Below are 24,187 nucleotides of genomic sequence, written 5' to 3'. Positions count from 1 at the left end.
TAATACTCATGAGCATCTTGTGAGATCGTTGTGATTTCCATTTTACACACCAGAAAATTAAGAATCAGAGAAGTGAGTAACTTCCCCAAGGATACCAGTTAAGTAAGAGACAGGCTGGGAGCTGCAAGTCAGTTCTTCTGATTTCGAATGCATGGAAACCCAGGGATTAGTATCTACATTTCACTTAAGGGTGACACAGCCTGACATAGGGAGTTGTAAAGCCATTTGCCCAGGGTTTCTTGAGAGATAATTCACTTATTTCACTAAAGAGAGTTACGAGTGTCCTGAAAAGTACAGCAAAAGGCAGCTTTCAAACTTTGCTTTGGTCAAATAATAAGTGCATTAAAATTTTCTTTAGTAAGTGTTGATTTAAAAGAGGAATTAAAAGTAATCACTTGAATCTTTCTTGAGAATATCTACTACTCTTCCATCTTGCTTTTCAATCTCTTTTTAAGAAAACGTGCAAGTGTGAATAGTTTAAGGAAAATATATCGGAGTGAATATGCTAATCACATCAGCTCTAAATACAGAGCGGAACTCTGTTGTGTCACAAAAACGCCCCTATGCAAAAGGACAATAATTTCCCCAAGTCCTAATTAGTAAAGTACAATAGAGAGTTAACAAACTCTGATATTCTGTTCTCTGGAGCTAAAAACAACCAACCAACTAATCAACCAACCAACCAAACAAAAACCACGTTAAAGCTAAGTTTAAAAGCCACCTAAGTCAACTTCCGCATGAGAGAGTCTGAAATCGTGGCGACGAGGAAGAGAGAATGTCATGTGATTTTTTTTTTCAACATGGATTTCTACTTCTACAACCAGATACCATGCATCAAAGCTCAGGGTTTGTAAGAAAGCTGTGTGGTTGGTTCCATAGTTTTTCTGGCCCTGGTATGTACTAACGCCCCCAGGCTGGCAGAGCTGGCTCTCCTTCTCTCTCTCCTCCTGACATCGCTTCTCCTTTCTGTTTCCTCTTGGGAGTCACTTCTTTCCCTCTCTCCCTGGGTCTCTGTTCAACCTACACCTCGTACTATTCGAACACTCCAGCAAGGCTCAGTATGTAAAGGTCCTAGTGTTTCTAGGAGCCCTGAAATTTTGGCTCTGGAAATACTTTGAAAGATAATTCCTTCCTTCATCGATCTATTCCAAAACCATTTGCTAAGGGACTGTCTCACTGTCCACTCACTCACCCATTGGAGAAAGTGCAAACTCTTGGGCAGAGGACCAAGAACTTGCTGTAGCTCCCTCCCACTCGCCTTTCTACCTCACCTTGGAACTGCTTGCCTTACTCTCATGTCCAGCATGCTCTCACACTTCTGTCCTTTGCCCAGGCTGCTTCCCTTCTCCTAGCATGCACCCAGCTGCTTCTTTCCTTGGTGAATTCCCATTCCTCTCTCAAGCTTGCTCTCAAATGTAAACTTCTTTCTGAAGTCTAATCTCATTTTCTCAGGCGCTCCCACAACACATTCACTATTCATGTCCCCTTATTAAAACAAAGCTCACCATATTATATTGTATTTCTTCCTTTGTGAGGGTCTGAGGGAGAGTTGGTATTGTGGGTTGAATTGTGTCTTCCAAAAATTTATCTTGAAGTCCTAACCCTAGTACCTGTGAATGTGATTGTATTTGGAAATAGGGTCTTTGCAGATGTAATCAAGTTAAGATGAGATCATATTGGATTAAGGTGGGCCAAATCCAATGACTGGTGTCTTTATAAGAAGAGAGAAATTTGGACAGAGACAGAGAGACACAGAGGGAGAACACCATGTGAAGACGGAGGCAGAGATTGGAGCGAGGCAGCTACAAGTCAAGAAATGCCAAGGATTGCTGGCAACCACGAGAAGCAAGAAGAGAAGCATGGAACAGATTCTCCCTCAGAGCCTGGGGAAGGAATCAACCCTGCTGACACCTTGACTTCTAGTCTCCAGAACTGTGAAAGAATAAATTTCTGTTGTTTTAAGCCACTCAGATTGTGGTAATTTGTTATGGCAGCCCTAGGAAATTAATCCAGTTGATAATAGGTTCTGTACAAGCTCATCTTCCCAGCGAGAACCATGCACTTTTGGAAACAGGAGCTGTGGAAATCCGTATTTCCTCTCGGCTCTGACATGACGCTAACACAAAATAGATGCTCAAAGTGTTTTGGTTGAATGAGGGAACACGCTCGGCACCACCCTTCTGGTTTTAGGTCGGTGGGTCCCACACAGAGTTTGGACCCTTCTCTGAGTGAGCAAGGTTAAGAATGAGGTGGGGAGATCACAGTTTAGCACCAAAACAATGACTGTATAGAAGACAAAGAGGAAAAATCAAAGTGGGAGAAAATATCTCAAAAACCTTGTAGCTGGATTCTAAGAGAAAATAGAGGCCAAGGCTGGGGTTGGTTGGGTAGGGAGTGTTCAGAATATTTTGGACCGCATTTTGCCACTAGTAATAGGTGATGATTAGGCCCCAGAAGGAGATATCATACTAGACTGAGGAGTTAAGGGCATGTGTGGGGGAGGTGAGAGTAATGGAGGAAGAAAATGATAAGACTGGATGGCGTTGGAGGAGGAGAATTTTATAAAGGGCGCTGAATGCAAATCAGGTGACTTCAAATTCTATAAAATGAGACATGAGTTGTGGCAGCAGGTTCTTGTGTGGCAGCAACAGGACAAAAAGCACAGACAGCTCCAGGTAGGGTGGGCCTGAGAGGGAAAAGCATCAAGATGGGCCAGGGGGCTGCTGAGGAAATCCTGAGGACAGGCCATCTTGGGGACCAGTTGGGAACTGAGGAACAAAGGAGGTAAGAGGTCTCATGGGGGACACCCAGTCAGTTGTGGGGAGAGAGGCAGAGGGCTCCCATTTGGTGGGTGCCCTGGGCTCACTCCTGGGCTTAGAGAAGATGATGTATTAGCCATCCCAGATGAATGAGGCCATCTTCTGTTTTTAGAAACCTTTGCAAGACATTCCATAACTTCTCTCAATAACTCATTTTAGCCTTAAATATGTCTCCAAGCCAGCAGATTCTTCCTCCCATCCCAAATGGCAATTCTTCACTGTAGAAGCACATTCCCCCTCTCATTCTTTCCTGAGCCCAGATGAAGCATAAGGAGGTGTGGTTACTATTTCCTGTTGTGAATCCTTCACACACTTGAGGCCCATTGCCAATACATTCTCTGCTCTCCTCTCCAGGAAAAAAAAAATGATTTTTGTGTATTTAAAGTTTCCTCATGGGTCCCATTAATTTTCTCTGTGGCTCTTCTCTGGTCTCTTTCTTGGGTGCTTCTTTGGTCCCAGGGCACCAAACTGGGCATTCAGGGAGGCAGGGAAGTGTAGCAGGATGGGTGGAGGCTGTGGAGTCAGACAGACCTAGGTTTGAATAGCAGCTCCCCTGCTAACTAGTTGTATGTTCTTGAGCAAGTGGCATAATCTCTCTGAGCCTCAATTTTCTCATCTGTAAAATGGATCAATAATATTTATCTTATACTTAGAAAGTTGTGCCAGTTAAAAATAATGTACATGAGGATGTTAGCTCAGGGTGAATCGTCCTCAGCAAAAAAAAAAAAAAAAAAAAAAATGGGGGGGTGGCCCTATTTTTGGTGTAGTGGGTAAGTTCGTGCGTTCCGCTTTGGCGGCCCAGGGTTGACTGGTTTGGATCCTGGGCGGGGACCTACTCACTGCTCATCAAACCATGCTGAGGAAGCGTCCCACATAGAAGAACTAGAAGGACCTACAACTAGGATATACAACTATGTACTGGGGCTTGGGGGAGAAAAAAAGAAAAAGAGGAAGATTGGCAACAGATGTTAGCTCAGCACCAATCTTCCTCAAGAGAAAAAAAAGTAATTCTCAAACTCAAAAAAAAAAAAATGTACATGAAATTCTTGAAAGCATTCAATAAATGATGGCTGCTATTGTTTGTATGAGTTGTAGCAATGCTGATTATATTGGGAATACCGCCTTTCTAAGCACTTGAATAAACACCCTGATAGTCGCGCTTGCTTAAAAAACTACGCCACTGCAGAGTTCAGATGGCAACTCTTGCTACCTCTGATGGTTACAAGAAACACAAACTGGTCTTTTTCAGATACAGCAAAACTATATACAGGACTGGGAACTGTGCTAAGAGAATCAAATCTTTCTATTTACTCTCCGCAAAAGTAGAGCTACATAACATATCGAATAGTTATTTCACTTGCAAAGGGACTTGAGTAATGATATCTTTAAAACTCTCATATTGACTGAACAAAATCATTGGGATTTTTTTTTTAATTGGAAAAGACTACTAAAACTCCCACTGCAGATAAACTTACTCCAGTCAGCTCCTTTATATCATTTGCCTTCCATAACCTGTAGTTGCTACTATGTTAATAATGTTTTACATCAGTGTATACACTGTGATCTCAAGCAAATAAAATTGTGCAGTGAAAGTGCTGAAGAAAAATACGTTATAATGCTAAAAGTGTTTATTTCTTGGGGGGACAATATGATTTACTTTTCTACAATAAGCCTTAATTACTTATATAAAGAAAAGTTGCTTAAAAATAGTACATACAACTTTATAAAAACATATTATCACAAATATTTTAAAATATGTATATCAAGAAACTGCTGAAATGCACCAAAATGGCAATATTGTGTTTCTGATAGGTCTATGAGTGATTGGTTTTTCTTACTTTAACTTTTCTGAACTTTACAAATTATTTATAATGATATTGCAATATACTATGTAATCATACTGTATGATGATGTATTGTTAAATTATATAATGATAAATGTATTGGCATTTTATTGAAAAAGCTTTATTAGGATAAATGAAGAAAAAACATGCCATATATTGCTACATTGATGACTCATACCCTATTACCAATAGGTATTTATCTGTCCTCTTAGAGAATCATCAAATCTCAGAGTTTTAAGGGCCTTTGAGTCATCTAATACTACTATTATCTGATGTAGGATCTGTCTTTGTAATAATAATAATATTAATAATATTAATAATAATAGCTAGCAATGATGTGCCAAGCCTCTGTAACAAACACTTTAAATGCATTATTTCATTGGATCTTCAAAATAACTCTACAAGGTAAGGTACTTGTGTAGGTAGAATACCATCCTGAAGATGTCCATGTTCTAATCCCCGGAACCTGTGGATATGAAAATGTCAGGTTACATGGCAAAGGGCAATTGAGGCTGCAGATGGAGTTTAATTTGGCAGTCAGCTGACCTTGACATGGGGAGATTATCCTAGATTATCTGAGTGGGTCCAGTGTAATCACACGGGTCCTTTTAAGTGGAAGAGGGAGGCAGACGAGAGACTGTCAGAGGGATGAAATGTGAGAAAGACTTGATGGGCCATTGCTGGCTTTAAAGAAGGAAGCGGGGCACAAGCCAAGGAATGTGGACAGCCTCTAGATGCAAGAAAGGGTGAGGAAATGGATTCTCCCGCAGAGTCTCCAGACAGGAATGCAACCCTGATGATACCTTGATTTTAGCCCAGTGAGACCTATTTCAGACTTTTGACTTCCAAAACTGTAACCTAATAAATATGTGTGGTTTTAAGCCACTAAATTGGTGGTAATTTGTTACAGCAGCCATAGGGAACTAATGTAGTATTTTATTCCCATTTTACAGGTGAGTAGATGGAGGTTTAGAAGAGTAACTTGGTCAAGGTCACGCGTAAGTGGTTGGTAACAACTCCAGCATTTGAACCCAGGTTCTAATAAGAACGTGCACTCTTGGGCATTTGGCTCCACTGGAGCCTCAAATGATTGTCCAGACCTGCCTGAGCATAAAATGTGAAAACTCACCACCCCTTTCCCCCCAATAGCCCCTTGCACTGAGGATGGGTCTAATTGGTGGAACTGATGTCCTTTATTTGGGGCTCAAATTGGTCCATCCAGTCATTTTTCCCATTGACTTACCATGCAAAATAACCCAATCCCTCCTTTATGGAAACACTTTTCAAATATTTGAGGCCACTAATCATTTCTCCCTAAGTCTTTTCTTGGGAAACAATCCAAAACTCAGCCCTTCCTTAGAAGACATGGTTTCACGTTCCAGCACTTTCTCGATCTCTCCCTCCTGGAAAGCATCCAGACTGTCAACACCCATTTGAAGACCTAGCCAGCTCCTACCTCACTTTGAATTTGCCTTTTGATTTTCTTTCATGAGGTTATCATGCTGACCTTAACTCTTCTGAACTTGATTATATTCTACATCTTGAGCTCTTTGATGGAAGCAGTTCCAGAGATCAATCAATCAATAAATATTGATATCTGGCCTTATAAAGACTTAAAAACATAGCTTGCTTTCAAGTTCCTTCTGATAGTATCACAAACTGATTCCACTCTTTGTTGACATGAATCATATCGTTCTTGTTCTAGCCTGGCAGGGGCTAGAAAAAAAGGCCTGGTAAGCTACAGTAAGGAACACTTCTGGGGAACCATCAACTTTGTAGGGAGCCTTGAGATACAGGCTGCTTGTGTTTCAGTCTGAGAAGTTCGGCTGTCCATTCCAACATGGACTGGGGAGCCAGGAGGAAAATGAAGGACATGTTAAGAGTCAATGTGATTTCATCATATTATTTAAAATATTGTGACTCTTTAAGGCAGAGAAACCTGCACACAAATATTAATAACAGCCTCCTAAAATCTTTGACCATCCACAGTTTTAAATGATTTGTGGTGCTGTTCCCTCGTTTCTGCAAATAATCAAGGGCTGACTGTAAACAAATAAGACAGCCAAGAAAAAACCTGGGCTTTGCAGTTGCGTAATGATGAACGCCTGGTGAAAAAAACATGAACACATACTTCATTCATTTTACTCTTGCATCTCTCCCCAGGACAGGTGGGGAGGGTGAGGGATAAAACATTTTTGTGGGCCAGTATATAAACACTCAAGTAATTAAGTAAGTTGTTCTGTCAGAACTGACTTGAAGAGCCAGAGGTACTTGAACACAAAGCATAAGGTTTGCATTTCCTTTGTAAATACCTCAAGGAGTAAGAATAAAAATAGAAAATGCCACAATCAACTTCATTTGGGGCTTTTCTGAATTCCAAATATTTGAAAAAAATAGTTTGATATATAGAGGGAAACAGGTGCAGACAGCTTGGACGTCTGGGTACCTAGGAGTGCTGGGTGTTAGATGAGGAGAGGCAAAACCCAATTCAGGGCACAGAATGAAGACTCCAATGGCGAGGATTGTAACTCTCTGTATCTGCTGCTGTCATCCCTTTATGCTTTAGGAAAGTCAAACATCTGGGCTGTAACATTGGGCTACCTCACAGGGCTCCTGGAAAGAATAACTTAGAATGGTTTCATTTTTAGATTAAAAAAAAAGAAAATCTTATGTAAATGGTGATACCATTTATGCTGTGACTGCAGAACATACCACAGGTATTCAAGAGAGGAGGCCCTTTCATTTCCAGAGTTGTAAGATTTGATCTATTTCACCTCCTACAGAACATCTCTGTGTTCACCAAAAGTGGGGGAAGAGGTGTTGGGTGGGTGAGGGGAATGAGCATCAATGAAGGAGGGGTAGTCACATTTCCGGTGTCTGACTGTTCTGGGACACCCACCTACCCACCATTTGTGTACTCCATGGCCCTAGTTCCTCCCATTACCATGTCAGCTGGGGTCTGTGACCTCCTACTTCGATCCTGCCTCTACCCTCGACTTGGCATTTGGACTCAGACTCTCTGGTCTTCAGACTCCAAACCTCTGCCTCTTGGATACCCATGGAGCCAGTGACAGGAATTTTCTCTATAGCTCCAGTCCTATAGAATCTAACCCAATCCTGACTAACGGGTGCCATCCTCCCACCCCCTAAGAGACGGACTTGGACAGATTTAATGTATCATAGCTGGGGTCTTCTCCAACTTTCAGTTGCCCTCCAACTTTTCAGTTCAAGGGCCATGTCATGTCAATGAAGCAAAGACCCTACAATAACTGAATCCCACTTGCCACTCCATCAGAAAAGCCTTTTATTGGCAATTTAAGGCAATGCTTTCCTCATGCTTGTCATTCAACAACATTCAATGACAAATGGTTATTGAGAACCTACTATGTGTCATGAACTTACATATGATCTCATTAAATACTTAGAGCAACCTTGCAAGATTTTCAGGGGAGGAAGCAAAGGATTAAAGAGATTAAGTAACTTGCCCAAGGTCACACAGCTAGTAAGTGGCAGAGCCAAGTTTTGATGCCAACTTAGACCATACCCTGCTGCCTCATACTATAAATATCTACTAAGTGCTTAGTTATTTGCAAGATGTATTTCCAATCTCTTAAGGACTCAGCCTACATTAGAGCTTCTAGGGAACCCCTCATCAGCTACTCTATGGGCCTGGCTCCAAGAAAGCTAACACTCCAGAGCCTGTTAATTACCCAAGGGCCTTTGGGAAAGGTGGTCAGCTTCTGGGAGGAATGAAGCACTGTTTCGGTCCCTTTGAACGGCCTAACAGGAAATATCTTGCCACAGCCTAAACTGCTGAGGGACATATTCAAGTGGATGGCACTCAACAGGTTTAGGATAACACATTCCTCAAGTGCTCTGAGTCTCTGACCAACAACGAAAAAATTCCATAGTTAGACTTCTCTTTCTGGACACTCACTAACAGTGACACTGGAATTAGATAGCTTTTATGTATATATTCCATATATACAAAAACCTTTACAGAGAGTTAATCCAGAAACTTCATGGAGGACTGGTTCTTGGGTATCTGGAAGACTTAGTGGCATCCTCAGTTCATCTGCTAATACTGACTACTACCCGTTTGGGGGACTGATAATTCCTCTCTTTCCTCCCCTAGTTGAAACACACTTTCCTCCATTCTTTCACCTTTACTGCAAACTCCCCACTTTATGAGCCCTGGCCAATGTGTCTTCTTTTTATTAACTCCTCTCTCCTTGCCAGATCACGGAAGCGAGATCTGTGTAGTTGCATGGGGTCCCACACCTAGAAGGGCCCTGGGCTTGGTTTAATGCTCTGCTGTCACCAACTTGAAATTCTTAATAATTTTTGAACAAGGGGCCCCACATTTGGCACTGGGCCATGCAAATCATGTAGCTGGTCTTGCTCCTCGCTGTGGACACTGAGATGGGGAGAAGAGTTGTACCACACCATGTAAGAGTGGGTGGTGTACCTGTGGTCCCCCTTTAGAACTCAGCAGGCATTTTCCCACAGAAACAATCCATAAAGGTGGATGAAGCTGATAAAAGCTCCACCCTCCTTAGTCTCAATGTCTTCATCTCTAAAATGGGGACAGTAGCACATACTCGTGCATGTTATTGTGAGCACTGAGTGAGATCATGTATAATAAGTACCCAAGAGAGTGTTTGATATACAATAGGTGTTTGCTAAATGAAATCTGTGGGAGACAGTAGGTGCAGTAAACAGAGTTTGAATTCTGGAATTAGGACTAGGTTAGAATCATATCAGACTTATTGTGGTGATCATTTTGCAATATATACAAATATTGAATCATTATATTGTACACCTGAAACTAATATTTTATGTCAATTATATCTCAATTTAAAAAGAAAGAATCGTATCAGCACCACTGCTTAAAAAGATGTATAACCTCGGTTAGGTGATTTGCCTTCTCCCAGCCTCAGTTCCTTTATCTGTAAAATGGAAATGCTAATATTTACCTTGTAGGGTGGTTTTGGGATTTAAATAATCCAATGTATTTAAAGAATGTAGTTTATCACCTGGCATGTAGAGGATCTCAAAAAATAACAGTTCTTAGTTTGATTCCCTTATAACACTATTTCTACACTCTTAACAATTCATTTACAAGCAATGTTCAGATACAACCATTAATAAGTGTCTTATACTATACAACTTTATGTACACTATATGACCCTCAAAATGTAACCTCTTTGTATGTGAAATCATTTTGTAAAAAATATTTGAGGATTATTTTTCCTTCTTTGCTAAACTATGAATTCCTTGAAGTCAAGGACCATGTATTATTTACCCTTGTATCCTAGAACACTAACATGTTAGAATCTCAGTTGAATTAAATCTCTCTTCTGTTGTTTATGCCAACAATGAGATGATAATTTTCATAACATACCTAAATTAGCAATTAATAATTAGCCTATCAATGATTAGGAAGTAGAATGTACCAAAAATAGCCCCATCTCTGCCATTAAAGGTCTTTCTTTTCTTGCCCATCACACTTGGCTCATCTTCCTGCATCCCTGGGTCTGGTTCCCGCTCCATTAACAAAGCCATTCCACCAGGGAACATAACTTAGTTTTGTGCAACCTTCCCTGGCAACAACCTGTGTAGAGAGGCCACTGGGAAAGAATTTCCTGAAACCCCAACAGTTGAGTCATAATTTGATGCCTCTTAGGATTCAAAGAGGCCTCAGAACTGTGACTTTTAACCATGTGAGGGTTATGAGTCCCTTCATGAACCTGACAGTTACAGACACTCTTTCTAGAAAAATATATTCAATATCTTACATATAATTTCAAGATGTTCTCAGAGCTCCTGCAGCCCTTGTACTTCAGGTTAAGAATTCTTGTTAGAACAGCTCAGAAAACTGAATGAGCAATGTGAAAGAATCAAGTTTCCTGATAAATTCTAGCCCTAACTAGTCACACTCCCTTGTTCAAAACAAAACAAAACAAAACAGTTACAACTCCCTAGATTTAACCTCAGGGTTATCCCTAAGGGCCCCTTCCCGGGCATTAACGGTAAGGGCATCCAGCCAAGCAGGGACTGCTCTTTGGAAAACCGAGTAAACCAAGGCCTTCTTTGATAATATCGTTTACATTTCCAAATCCCGGGTATCAAGCTTTCTTCCTATCCCTTGTGGCCCTTCCTAAGTTTAGCTGCTGGTGTAATGGGGTAACCATGGCAACAACCACCTGCTTATTTAAAATCATCTCCAAAGCTAAATAAGGAAGCCTGGAGAAAGTGGCTGCTTGCCTGCCTCTCAGTGGACAAATTGGGCACTCCTGGGTATTTTCAACATGAGCAAGCAGGCAGGGTAGAAGCAGTATGGATTCAAAGTTCTTAACAGGAACTGTTCTGGGACATTGTGAAACAGGGCCTACCTCTATGCCACTCTATCTTCACTTATTAGCAGGCACATGGATTTACATGCAAATCACTGTGTCTGTTATCCAGGCGACCACACTACCTTGACCTCAACCAGGTGAATGAAGGCTGAGGTGTGCATCTAATGGCAAAGAGTAGTCTTGTTAATGGGAACCGGAAGTGGGAAGGAACAACGGTCATTCAGATCACAGTGAATTTGTTCATACTTTGCACTGAAATGCACAATTACAACTTCTTTCTGACTGAGGTATCTTTCTGGTTATACTCAATCATGTGGATGATTGATGGTTGCTCTATGTATGTCATATGGTGAGCTGTCTATTGATTTTTGGAATATGGAGACATTTCTCTCTCCCTCTGCTTCCTTGCTGTCTACAAACGACAGAGTTTTCGCTTCTTTCTGCGCCAAGAGACCACACAAGGGACCTCACTGAAGAGCTTGCCCTTCCCCAAGCATGCTGCTCTTTCTCACTCCTTTGGATCTTTTTGTACGTTTGGTTCCTTCTCCCCGGGTTGCCCTTCTTTTTTTGTCAACCTGGAAAATATTTCTTTTCTGTGTCTTGGTTCGGGCGTCTCTGTGGTTGAAGACCCTCCACACCATGTTCCACAGCCTTGCTTTGTGTTCCCATAGGTCACCTCAAATCACATCACTTGATGCAAATCACTATGCACGTCTGCCTTCCTGTCTGTCTCCACCACTGGACTGTGAGCCCCCAACACATGTCTATCCAAAACACCTACACAGCTGTGCCTGGGATGTAGTATGTTTTCAAAGGATACATTCACCGAATGAATGAACAGAACCCCCATGGATTTCACAAGCATATGGCATCTTAACAAGCATGTGTGCATGAGTATGCATAAGGGTACCTGTGTGAAAAGTCTGGAACGGATGGAAGAGGAGGAGGATTTTTTAAAAAGTGATTTTGTGTATATAAGAGAGTGAAATTGTGTGATGGTGAGAAGAGCATCAATTGATTTGTAAGTTTGTGACTACTGTAGGAGTAGTGACTGAAAGTACACATATTAATAGTGTTTTGTGAGTGTGCAAGTCTGTGTGTGAAAGACGGAATATGCCTGTGACAGAATGCACGTCCTAATAAAGTTAGTTCAGCTGCTATTAGATCCCACAGATCGCTTTTCCTGAAGCCGAAGCAGCTTCATTATGTTCAGTTTCTGATCCCTAAAAAGAGTTTCTTGTTCTCTGTTAACCTCCCAGGCTGGGGGGTCAGGGGCAAGGAGTAGGAATGAAACGATGGAGCTCTTCGGAGGTGCTGGCTTTAAATGAAAGCCTGCAGATAACAGAGACTTCTGCTTTGAAGAGAAGAAAACACAAAGTCAAGTCCTTCAGGCTCACTCTGAGTGCAGATTAATATCCACTCTCCTCCCCACCTGCCTGAGGGTGGGGTGGGATCCAGTGATCACCTTGTAGTGGTATGACAAAGAGGAAAGAGAAAGGATGGAAATCAACCATGGAGAAGGAAAAAAGGAAGAAGGGAGAAAGGTAATTGAACAATCCCAGGGTTGGCTACATGCCAGTCACAAGTCACATCTCACAAATTCCCTCCCGACAGCAAGAAGGGTTTGATTTTGTTGCAATTGGTCTGGTTTTCTCTCTCCTTTCATTTTTGGACCTAACGTCCAGACTTCACCCAGGGTGCAGGCTGAGGCTGGGATCTGGTGGGCTCCGGGTCTCGCCGCCTCCGCAGGGGCCTCCCTCTGCTGCCCTCTGCTGTCGGGGGAGGCGGAGGCGACTCCCTGGCTCCCGAGCTGCCGCCCCCTCCCCTTTGAGACAGAGAAGCCGAGCCCGCTGCCGCCCTGCCTTCCTCTCCCCAGAGAAATCTCGGGGCTGGGAGTGGGGGAGCTGTACGTTTTGAGAAAGCGGCCCAGCTCTAGGAGGGGGTTCCAGTCAGCCAAGAACAGATGCCTCCCCCCCCCGACACAAGGCGGGTGCACCACGCCCTCCTTCCCGCCCCCACGCCCTCCTTCTGCACATCATCCTCTGGGAGGGGACAGGAGGCCCGGCGGCGGCAGGTTTCTGACATTGTTTTCTTCTTGGAAATGGAAGCCCTCTTTCCGGCAACGTGGCAGGAAAGCCAAGTCCCTGGGCGGCCCGGCCAAGAACACTTGGGTGAGAGCAGGTGGAGGCCTCGCACTGGCCGGCCGCGCGGGGCGGGGCGGGCGGCAGGGCAGCTGGGGCTGCAGCCGCATGGCCTTCTTACCTGCTGTTGAATTTTTCAGGATGTTTCTCTCTCATCATGTGGAATCTGTGTGCAATGGAAGCATCCTGAAAGGGAAAGAGACAGAAAGCAGATCCCTGGTTAGCGGTCACGACTGTGGGATGTGGAAGGAAGGGAAGCACACTTTTCACTGAAATCCCCCAAACCCTGAGAGTCCATCTCACAAGGGAGAACAGGGAGGCTCCCACAGAGGCTGGACACCAGGTCCAAGGTTAGGGGCTAGTGCCACCAATGCTTGTAGAGCCTATGTCAGTTGACTCCTTGCAATATTCACTGTCTCCCAGGCCATAGCTCAGGGTGAATGAAGGCGACAGCCGCTGCCCTTTGAAGAAAGAGGGTGTCTGGGTCTGAGCAGTGACAGTGCAGAAGCCTGTGTGTGGAGCTGAATGTGTGTCTTTGGAAATGCCTCGCCATATTCACTCTTTTTAAAAAAAATACTTTTTATTTTGGAATATTTTAAGACTCACAAGAAGTTGCAAAAATAGTACAGAGAGTTCCTGTGTCCCTTTCAGCCAGCTTCCCCCATGATAACATCTTACATAACTATAGTACATTGTCAAAACCAGAAAACTGACGTTGGTAGATGCTGTTATATATTAACTCTTAATCATCCGTAACAGTAGAAATAATTGGCAGCATTGGATAACATGCTTAGTAGATAATAAAAAATATATTTAAACTTCTGGCTTCTGCTTCTGGATCACTCCACTGGAAATGATTCTCCCCAAGTCAATGAGTCTCATGACCACATTCTATGGACACTTTGCTATCCTCCTGTCAGCACATCCCTTTGCTGCACTATTGGCCACCTGCTCCTCAGAACTCACAGTTAGAATGGCTCCCATGACACCAAGCTCCTGGGCTCTCCATCCTCTGACAGAACTTCTTAGCCCTGAGTCCAGTCTGCAGCCTACACTTCACATCATGAGTTCCTTAGTTGTTACTAGCATCTAGAGGCTGATGTCTCCACAATGTATATCTTTAGAAGCAACCCTGAGTTTCAGACCTAAAACTGGCCTCATCTTTCCTCCTCAAACTTGCTGGTGTAATGCCCCTTCCCCTCTCAGGCCCCATGCCAGTATTTTAGGTGCAGGTGGTGGACTTTAGAAATAACCAGGCTAATTGGGCTGGGGTGGGGGGGGTGACAGAAACAAGGGAGCTGATTCAGATTTGTGCAGGGGGAAAAGAAAAACCCAGAAACTCATTTACTGGAATATGTGGCTAAAAGAGAACTGAAATTTCATACGGTGAATTTTCAGCTAGCGCATATTAATTCCTTTTCTTGATATGGAAACTCTACAAAAGAAAACTTATGAATTTTTTTTTTTCAACGTTAGGAGGTATAGTTCAGAGAAGAAGCTTGTTTTTGAGCATGTGCTGTGTATGGTGCGGAAAATATAAGTTAATGGTGGGGACAGAAAGTCCAGAAGCAAGTTACAGGGCAAAGAAGAGCTTCTGTAATATTTGCACTTGGCAGAGGAGTGAATCCAGCCAGCAGCCCGCTACTGAAAAGTAGAGAGCAAGTCAAGGATATGGGCTTACTCTACGGTTGGCAAGCACTCCTTGCTGAAATAATGTCTTGGGAATTTAACATTTAAACTCTAGTTGTGGATTTAGTTTTCAGTTTTTAGTTTAAGACATATTAAGGTTGAAGGTCTTGGTTAGGCACCCCTGTGGGGACACAGTGGGAGACATGCAGAACCTCAGAGGCCTCTGTCCCCTGGGCCTGCACGGCTTCTCCAGGCAGAAGCGCTTCCTGCTCCCAGACTGCACCCACCTCCCTCTCTGAGCAAGTTTCAGAGAATCCTCTGAATAAGATTCATGTGACATCTGTCAAATGCTTCTTTAGAATTGAAGAAAACATTCCATCTACTTGTGTTCCTTTGAAGCACTAATTTTCTTCTGTCAGGAAAAAAAAAAAAGAAAAGAAAAGAAGCAATCACATGTTGCTTGGCACGATTTGTACTTCACTGTCTCCTCGCCACTCCCCCCCCCCCCCCGCTGCTGCGACTGGCTCCTGGTTTTTTAATTCTCTGGGATGTGTGCACAGGCCCTCTCCTCTGTACTTCCGATTATCTTTGATTTTTTTCATAACCAGGTTTTGCAAAGCTTCTTTTCACAAAGACCAGCCTTTACAATTATTAGTTAAGCATGTGCTTCCTAATTTGACAATGTAATCCCTTGGGAAATACACAAAGGAGCGAGGGAGAGTTGAGAGTTCCTTTGCTGTTCAGTTTTGGAAAGGCAATGCTGGTAAAGACTCTGACCGTGTGTCTCTACCTGGGAATTAAAAAGGGAGTCAAGATTCACCCTCTGCTATGCTTTTCTCTGTCAGGCACTGAGCTGAGTGTACTTAAATTCATCGGTTTATTTGATTTAAAGTTTGGAAACCAGTGCTACAATGGTTCAAACCCTTTCTTGGTAATAATTATGGCAAAATGAGTCTTCTGTTCTGAAGAGGGGGGTGGAGATGGGAATTGCAACCTCTGGAAGTGATGATGGCGTTTCTGACAGCCTCCCTCTCGGGGGTCCTTCCCATGAGGTGCGGGGTGAAGAGGAGATGATAGCAGTGTGGACACGTGGCTACTCTTTCCTGAACTAGAACTCTAAGAGCATAGTTGGACAAAAGATTTTTGTGCCCCTTCCACATATAAGCAGCAGTCATTTGGACTCTGAGATATTTGGATGTCTGGGCCAGTGCTATCTAATAGAAATCAATTGAAAATTTTCTAGTGGCCACATTAAAAAAGCGAAAAGAAACATGAAATTAATTTTAATAATATATTTAATTAATTAATTAAATTAATTAATAATAATTAATATTATCGCTATAACATGTATTTAATAGAAAAACTATTAAGATGTTCTAAATTTTTTCATACTACATTTTTGAAATTTGGTGTGTATTTTACACTGACAGCATCTCTCAGTGTAGATTAGCACCATATCATGTGCACATGAGCCACATGTGGCTAATGGCTACCATATTAGATAATGCAGGTCTAAGTCACTTTGGAAACTTATGGAGATAAAAAGACAGAGAGGAGACAATAAGACAGATTATTTGAAATTTGGATTGTTCTGAAAAATTATGGTAGATTGGAGCGTAGGCCCCTTGTCCAAAACACATCTCAGTGACTCCCATTGTCTTAGTACCTCCATGGCTCTCACAGGGGACAGAGCCTGAGGCTGAGGGAATCCGAAAGGTTGCAGGGAAAATGATGACTTGTGGATACATTCCCTAATGGGTAGGAGGCTTATCATGGTGGAAACTTGGCTGGTGAAGTCTGATGAGTACACTCTGTGAGGTGGAAAATGGTACATGGGTTAGCGTGATGACTGTGGCCTCTCCTTGGCCCCTGGGTCCCTTAGCATCAGAAATAGATTTCATTGAATCAAGGGATTAGCTGTTCACTCACTCCGTTAAGGCTCAGCGAAAGCAGAGCCTTTGAGGCATTCAGAGTTACACATACCCCAGGAATTATTTTGCAGTCCCAAACTTCCTGTCACTGATACCTGGCCATCCTGACATTTCTGCAAATCCAAAAATAAAGAGCAGGGATGAGGAGGCCAGAGAAGTCAGAGGAAGTAGCATCCTGAATGACTATGTTTAAAATCTCCTGCCAATGGATGTTATCAGTTTGGGGGAATGAGAAGGCCAACTATCTCAACTCTTCACTGGTGGGAAGCTGGCGTGTATGTGGGTGATGGGAATGTGGTGGCAGTGATGCCATAGTCACTCCCTGGATAGGCTAGGAGAGTCTGCTCTGTTTACCCCTCCATCTAGTAAATGGATTCTGCTGGCACCAAGGGGACAAACTCATCAGGGTAAATTCTTTACCTTCTAGGGGCACCACAGCAGCAGTCATTGTCATCACCTTCATAAATGCAAGGCAGGAGACATTTGATATCAATAAGATATTCCAGGTCCTTCAAAAGCGGCAAAGACTTGCAAAGCTCTCTTTGCCAAAGGAGTCCAACTCTAATCATCTTAAGGAAGTAAAACGGTGGGTTGGTTTACATACTTCTTCTCTTACAAAGTTTGGGAAGTCAAATAGGGAGCAAGAGCTTCTGCAAATGTCAGCCCCAGAGTCTGCTGGGGTCACGTATTGGCAACTTGTTTTCTCAAGAATTTCCCTTTCCAACTTTTAAAGAGCGAGCACACAAACCCTGCAAACATTTTGTTGAGAGTAGGCTAAGGGCACATCAAGGAGAAAAAACACAGTCCTGGTTCCTCACTGCTTCGCAATGAAATATTAAACATGCCCAAGCTAAAGGGGTATAAAAAAACATGAGGAAGATACTGTGAAGTTCTTCATAATTTGAAAGATGAACAAAGTGGATTATTATAAGTCAGCCCAGGGCAAATAAATATCTTGACCACTGAGTGTGGTGGAGAATCTGTGTGTATGCATTTCCCTGGGGGGCAATTAGCTGGTCTTCCTTCCTTCCTTCCTTCCTTCCGTCCATCTGTCCTTCCTTCCTCTCTCCCTCCCTCCCTTGTTTCCCACTTTTTTGCAAGAATGAATTAAAACTATGATCAGTCTTGGCTCTTGGGATTAGGCTTGGTTATCTAGTTGAGGGGACGTTGTCTGTTCCCTTTTAGTGTGTTCCTCCATTTGGTCAGCTAATACTAAGCGAGTGCCTTTTTTTTTGTTTGCATATGGCACTGGGTAGAGATGGACAAAGAGGTGTCAGGAACCATATTGTTTTTGGCAGCCAGAGCTGGGTGTGTTCAGAAAGAGATTTGGGGCTGAAAACTCTGACCGCAGCTGTGGCTGTAACCTGCTATCTAGAAGTTCTAGGCGGATCACCCAGACCTGCTGCTCAGCTCTCACTTGTGGCTGTCTTACCCCCTCTCTCTCTCTTTCCTCTCCTTCATCTATTTCAGTTCTGGTTTCTGCTCCTCTGAAGAACCACTTCCTTTGACCATTGTCTGCTGTAACGGGTTGTCTTCAGTCACTGAAGATTTGGATGGGACCATGGGCATCAGAATTATCTCAGGGTCTTGTTAAAAATGCAGATTCCTAGAACTTGCCCAGACCAACTGAATCAGAATACAAATCAGGATCTGTCATCGGGGTGGAATTTTCATTTCTGACAAAGGGCATTAGTGAGCTATCACACTAAATTTTGAGACTCCCCCGCCCCCGCTAAATCCCACTGCGTTTGGCAGCATGAAGATGGAGGGGGCTGTGCAGAAGCTGCGTGGCTTATGGTCCACAGCTCAGTGGGCTCTGGAGCTCGACATTAGTGGCTCCTGGCTCTACCACTCACCAGCTTGGACTTGTCTCTGTATCTTTCCACAGTTCCTTCTAACAAAATGCAAAAGGATGATGACTACACGTCCTAGTAGGGAAACTCTGCCTGGTGTGTAATATAGGGACTCAGTAAATGTTAGCAAGTTACACTCTAGTTATTATAGGCAAAAGACACGAGTTTTTGTAGAACTACAATAAAGAGAAGCCCATGCTCCAGAAACCCCTTGAACGTCAGACTGTCGATCATATCTGATTTGCAGGAGCTGAAGGCTGCATGTTCCTGTTGGGTGAAGCAGACCCTGAGCAGGTGGCCCAAAAAGGAGAGAGGCCATAGAGCCAAGAAGAGGAGGGAGGGGTCTGCCTAGGTCACTGGGGGCAGAGAAGCTGGAAGAAGCCTGGGAAAGAGGCTCCCCCGTCTGAGGCCAGGGTTGCTGAGAAGATACACCATATCCGGGCACAGAGACCCCTGAATTTGCTCTCAGTCCACTCCATCTTCTCAGAACCTGATCACGGTCCAGCAAGGCCTCTCTCTTCTGTTTTAGTAATAGAAAAAGAGCACTGGATTAGGAGTCGGAAAATGGAGCCAAACCCCTTAATCTGACTGTTTCCTCGCCTATAAAATGGAGCTGATACTACAGCCCTTCAGTGTAGCTGTAAGAATCAAAACACCTGTAAATATTGTAAATTTTAAATCTTGTAAATATATGGTACTATTATTATTAATCCTTTCCTCTTCCATGGTTCTCCTTTTAGTCTTCTTATTAAAAAACAAACCCTTTCCTTAAACCTGCTCTTCCCTCAAGCCACCTATCATTTCTCCTTCTCTTTCCTTTTTTTAAACCACCAAAATTTTCAGAAGAGGCACAGGCGAAGATGGTTGAGGAGTGCAGGGTTCGCACAGTCTTTATCTGGAAGGACTCACATGTATATGAAACTGGGCAGCAAAATTCCCCAGACAGGGAAACAGAGGAAAGAACCTGGCTTCAGAGTAAGGCACAGTGTGCGTGTGCTAGTTCTCCCCCTTACTAGTCAAGTGTCCTGAGGTCCCATCTGTAAAATGGGGATAGTAGGGACAAGGATACCTGCAGAATTGCTGTGAGGACCAGAATATATAAAGTCTGGCACAGTGGAGAGCATACAGTAGGTGCTCAATAAATGCTAGTGTCTTTGTTGTACCTCTCTCCCAAACCCCAGCTCTACTTATGGAAATGATCTATTCTTTTTCTCCCTCATCTTGTCTCCAACAGTTTGGGAAGCAGGGTACACCCTATCCTCTTTGGACAGAAGCTGAGTTCAGCGAAACTAACTGAGCAGCACTAGATGTGCTGGGGGCTGTGAGAAGAAAGAGGAGCGTGGCACCATCCTTACACTGTGTGTGTGTGTGTGTGTGTGTGTGTGTGTGTGTATTCTGGGAGCGGGGGTGAGACAGGCACATTAAACCAATCCCTTCAATCTAATGCAGAGAGTGCACTGATGGGGTGAGCACACAGGGCTATGGGAGCACCAAGGAGGAGACTGAGCTCAGCCCGAGGGGCCAGCATCGCCCAGAGATTTATGAGCACTTGGAGTGTAGGGAATGAGGATGAGATGAGGGGAAAGAACAGAAGAGAAGGAATTCTGAGAGCTAAGCCAGCTGAGCCAGCTGGGGACCACACGGTCCTCCCTGGAGGATCACAATTCCCAACTCCGGAAGCTCACATGAGAGTCTCCTCCTGACTTGGTTATTTCTTGGCATTGCTTTTCTTTAACTGCTTCAAATTATCCAAAGGGTAAATATGTCTTTTGAAAAATGTCCTGTCTTTTCTTGTGTTAGTTAAAATTATAGGGGAAAGAATTTCCTCCATAATCCAGGATGGCAGCTTGGTGCAATCGTGGTGTCCCCGCCCAGGCCACATGCAAAGATGCGTGGACCCAAGTCAAGGCTGGGGGCAGTCAGGACAGGTAAAGAGTAGGGACCCAGAGGGGACAATGGAAGACTAGAACCCTTCCGGCCCACCCAGGCATTTCTCTTCTAGGCAGAAAGGCAATCCCTGGCCAACTCACCACACCAATGGAGAAATAATTGTTCATGATGTTGTATGGGACCTGGTCCCCATTCTCCACCTCCTCTCTGGGGATGACTTCCAGGTGCCAGCGGTCCAGCATCACCAAGGCACTCTGCTCGATGTCCTTCAGGATTTTTGTCAGGCTGCCCCCTTCGTAACCTGTGGAGCACAGCATTGCATTTGCCCCCAGAGCGGGAAGGCTAAGTTGTTGCTGATGCATAGGTAGCTGTCAGGGCAGGGAACTCCATGGGCATCTGTGACCAGGAGACTCCCCAGTGTGTCTGTGGGCCAGAGACGCTTAGGGTGCCTGAGCCACGGAGAAAGAGAGGACAATACGGAGTAATTAGAAGGAAGTTGGAGAGATTTGGAAGCCAGAGTAGCAGGGGTAGGAGTGAGTGTTGGCCAAAGATGGGCAGGCCTGTGTAGCTGAAGCAAGCCCTTAGAGAACTGGTGGACTGGGTGGTTGGGAAGCTGCACGTGGGGGAGGAAAGGATCTGTTGCAGAACCATGTCATTGCCATGCTGGAGATGGATAGTGTGGTAGGCAGGATTTTAAGATGGTCCCCACGATTCCTGACCCCGGTATATACACCCTGCAACCCCCACAGGATCTGTGAACAAGATGGGATGGTCACCATCATGATTAGGTATATTATATGGCACAGGTGACTTTAAGAAAGAGAGATTATTCTGGGTGGATCTGACCTAATCAGGTGAGTCCTTAGAAAGGACTGAGCTTTTCCTTAAGAAATAGAGCAGAAGCTTGAGAGAGATTCGATGTGAGGGAGATTCTCTGTGGCGGGCTTTGACGATGGAGGGATCCATCTGGCAAGGAATGTGGGCGGCCTCTAGGATCTGAGAGTGGTCCTGGCTGACAAACAGCAAGGAAACAGGGGCCTCAGTCCTACAATCACTAAGAACTGAATTCAGCCAACAACGTGAATAAGCTTAGAAGCATATTCTTCCCCTACAGCCATGAGGGAGGAGCACAGCCTGTCCGGCACCCAGATTCCAGCCTGCGAGGCCCCGAGCAGAAGATCCGGTCACGCCATTCCAGGATTTCTGACCTACAGGACTGTGAGCTAATAAATGGATGTTTTAAGCCTCTACGTTTACGATAAATTGTTATGTAGCAGTAGGAAACTAAGATAGAAAGTGAATCGTTAAGGGATGGGAGGTTAATGAGAGAGACAGTCTTTTCTTTCAAATAACACTTCCAGGTTCCTGCTTACCTTTGGGGTAGGCTTGAAGAGTATTTTCATGTTGTCAAGGCTTTGGCCAGCTCCCTAGGGGATGCCTCACGCTATAGCAATGGTAGCAACTATGTAGCTGAGGGCCTTGAGAGCACAGGCCTGGTTTTCCTGCATGAAATTTGTGTTTCGCTAGGTTGCCTAGATGCCCAGAGCGTGGGGCCGCTCTCTGCCTGTCCCTCTGGAACAGAGGTCTCTTTCCTAGCTTCAGCGTGTGGCTGAGGACCCTGGCAGCGCTTTCCACGCCTACTGACTTCCTCCTAGGGCTGGCTCCTGCCTGCTCTGCCCCTGCCCACCAAGCACGTATCGATCTCTGAACACTGACCAGTGTCCTTCCCAGTCTTGAGTCATTCTCTGAGTTGATCAGCCATCTGGGGTCCTACCCCAGTTCTGCCTGCCAGACCGATCTGTCCATTCCATGCTGACCTGAACTTGCCCACTCTCTAGAGCATGCCCAGCTCCACGGGGGCTGTTGCAGTTGGCACAGTTCTCCTTAGCTACTGCCCATTGTCCTGTAAGCTGATTACCACTCTGTGTTCCCCCTTAGGGGAATTTCAAAATGAAGGCCCATGGCCATGGGGGCCTAGGATGATCTGGATGTCCCTAGTAGCTGGTGATGTGGCTTTTTGGTCTGCATCCTGAGTCTTCATTCAGAAGAAGATCAGTAATTTGGAGAGAGGGAATTTCATGCAGAAATCACCTACATGGGCCCCTACTGGGATGAGCAGTGGGGAGGAGACAAATGAGACTGTACCCTAAAGTTGACTATGTTCAACTGGGGGAGGCAAGTGCTAAGCTGATAGTTTCAAGATGATCATAAATATAGAGAGGGGTAAGCACAGGCCTCGGCATGCAATGGAGGGCAGGGAAACAGTCATGGAGTAGATATTGACTCTGTGGAATGTGATCCCTAAAAGGGAAGTTCAGCCTAGCTCTGCAGAGCATCCCTATAGATTGCAGTGCTTGTCCCCAGGGTTGTGCCACTCACATGCAGACTCACCTCCTCCCCAGCGGAGACAGCGGGCCAGGTCATTTCCTGTTCCGAGAGGCAGGACAGCCACTGGTGGATGCTTTGCGCAGTTGGCCTTATCTGCAAACCACGCAGAAGAAGAGAGAACCATATGCCATGGGATTAAAGAATGTTTGGGTTATCTAGTTATCCCTGATCTGATGCTTGAACCACTCCAAAGCATTCTTTGTTTGAATAACTCCTATGATGGAGAACACACCACTTCCTAAAGCCATCTTTTCCGTCTGCAGTGTAACCACTACAAAGGATTCTTTCCTATTGAGCAAAATCTGTCTCCTTGTAGCTTACACCTCTTTATCCTCATTTCATCCTAATTCTTTCCTTTGGGGTGACAGCATATACCTCAAAACATTAGTTTGCACAGTTTTGATCCTTAATGATAACCAGCAGTTATTACATTTATCCCTCAGACCAAACCTGCAGGCTATTATCACTGTCCTCATCGATGAAGAAACAGAGGTTCAGAGAGGGAAAGTAATTTCAGAGTCAGGATCCAAATCCAGATCTCTACACCTCCAAGTTCATGCTCCTCCTTTCTTTAGGGGCTAGGCAGGTGCACAGATAGTAAAACAGGTGGGTCTGAGATAGCAGAGGATGGTGGGCCATTTGGAAAACTGAACGTGCCTCACCTAAAGTCATTCAGATTCAAAGATTTAAAAATAACACTGTGTCTAACAAGCAAAACCTCCAGGTGTTATCTGGCACCCAGGTACCAGTTTGCCACTTCCAGCACCTCCCAGACTTGCAAATTCCTAATCTTATCTGACAGCTAGTTGTGAAGGAGCATCAGATTGAACCATCAGAGAAAGCACAACAGAATTTGTATGTTTTAATCTGGCTACAGATCTACAGCAGCATCTTGGCTGAGCCGGGGAAGCTGAAGGAGGCACAGGCATCCAATGGGCTCCAGGGGGCGCCATTTACATAAACCTCAGCACACTTGTTGCCGGAGGAATGTGAGCAATGTAACTGGGGAGTGCAGAGGGCAGGGTAATGCGGGAATCAGCATCCTGCGTGAGGCTCGTGCTAGGGCTGCCCCAGCAAAATGGGAGTTCATAGGTCCCCCAGGTTGTCTGACTCATGCCAGAAGTGGCTGAGCTCAGGCAAGACCCAGGGCTGAGATTAGCACCAGGAGGGTTGAAATGGAAGACAGAGCAAAGCAACGGACTCTCTCATCATTCCAACTCTACATGTTAGAATTGGAGCCTGTGTTTATGCCTCCTTGCTTTTGTACATGCTGTGCCCTTTGCCTGGGAAGCCCTTGTTTCCTTAGGCCTGCTCCTTCTTCTGTGGCCCCCATG

At 44.4% G+C, this 24,187-nt stretch overlaps 1 protein-coding gene across 1 annotated transcript in view; it reads right to left on the bottom strand.

Annotated features, from left to right (window-relative positions):
- DGKG (diacylglycerol kinase gamma) overlaps positions 1 to 24,187 on the bottom strand; it is a 155,960-nt gene that overhangs the window by 73,087 nt on the left and 58,686 nt on the right. The window contains exons 17-19 of the mRNA XM_058556163.1: positions 22,857 to 22,946; positions 20,606 to 20,766; positions 13,284 to 13,348 (exon numbers count right to left, since the gene is read on the bottom strand). Of these exons, the coding sequence (XP_058412146.1) occupies positions 13,284 to 13,348; positions 20,606 to 20,766; positions 22,857 to 22,946 (316 nt within the window). The remainder of the gene's footprint in view (positions 1 to 13,283; positions 13,349 to 20,605; positions 20,767 to 22,856; positions 22,947 to 24,187) is intronic.

This window comes from Diceros bicornis, chromosome 15 (genome assembly GCF_020826845.1).
Source record: "Diceros bicornis minor isolate mBicDic1 chromosome 15, mDicBic1.mat.cur, whole genome shotgun sequence".
In the NCBI taxonomy this organism is placed as follows: domain Eukaryota; kingdom Metazoa; phylum Chordata; class Mammalia; order Perissodactyla; family Rhinocerotidae; genus Diceros; species Diceros bicornis.
The sequence above is the reverse complement of the archived record's forward strand: the minus strand, read 5'-3'. Positions and strand labels throughout refer to the sequence as shown.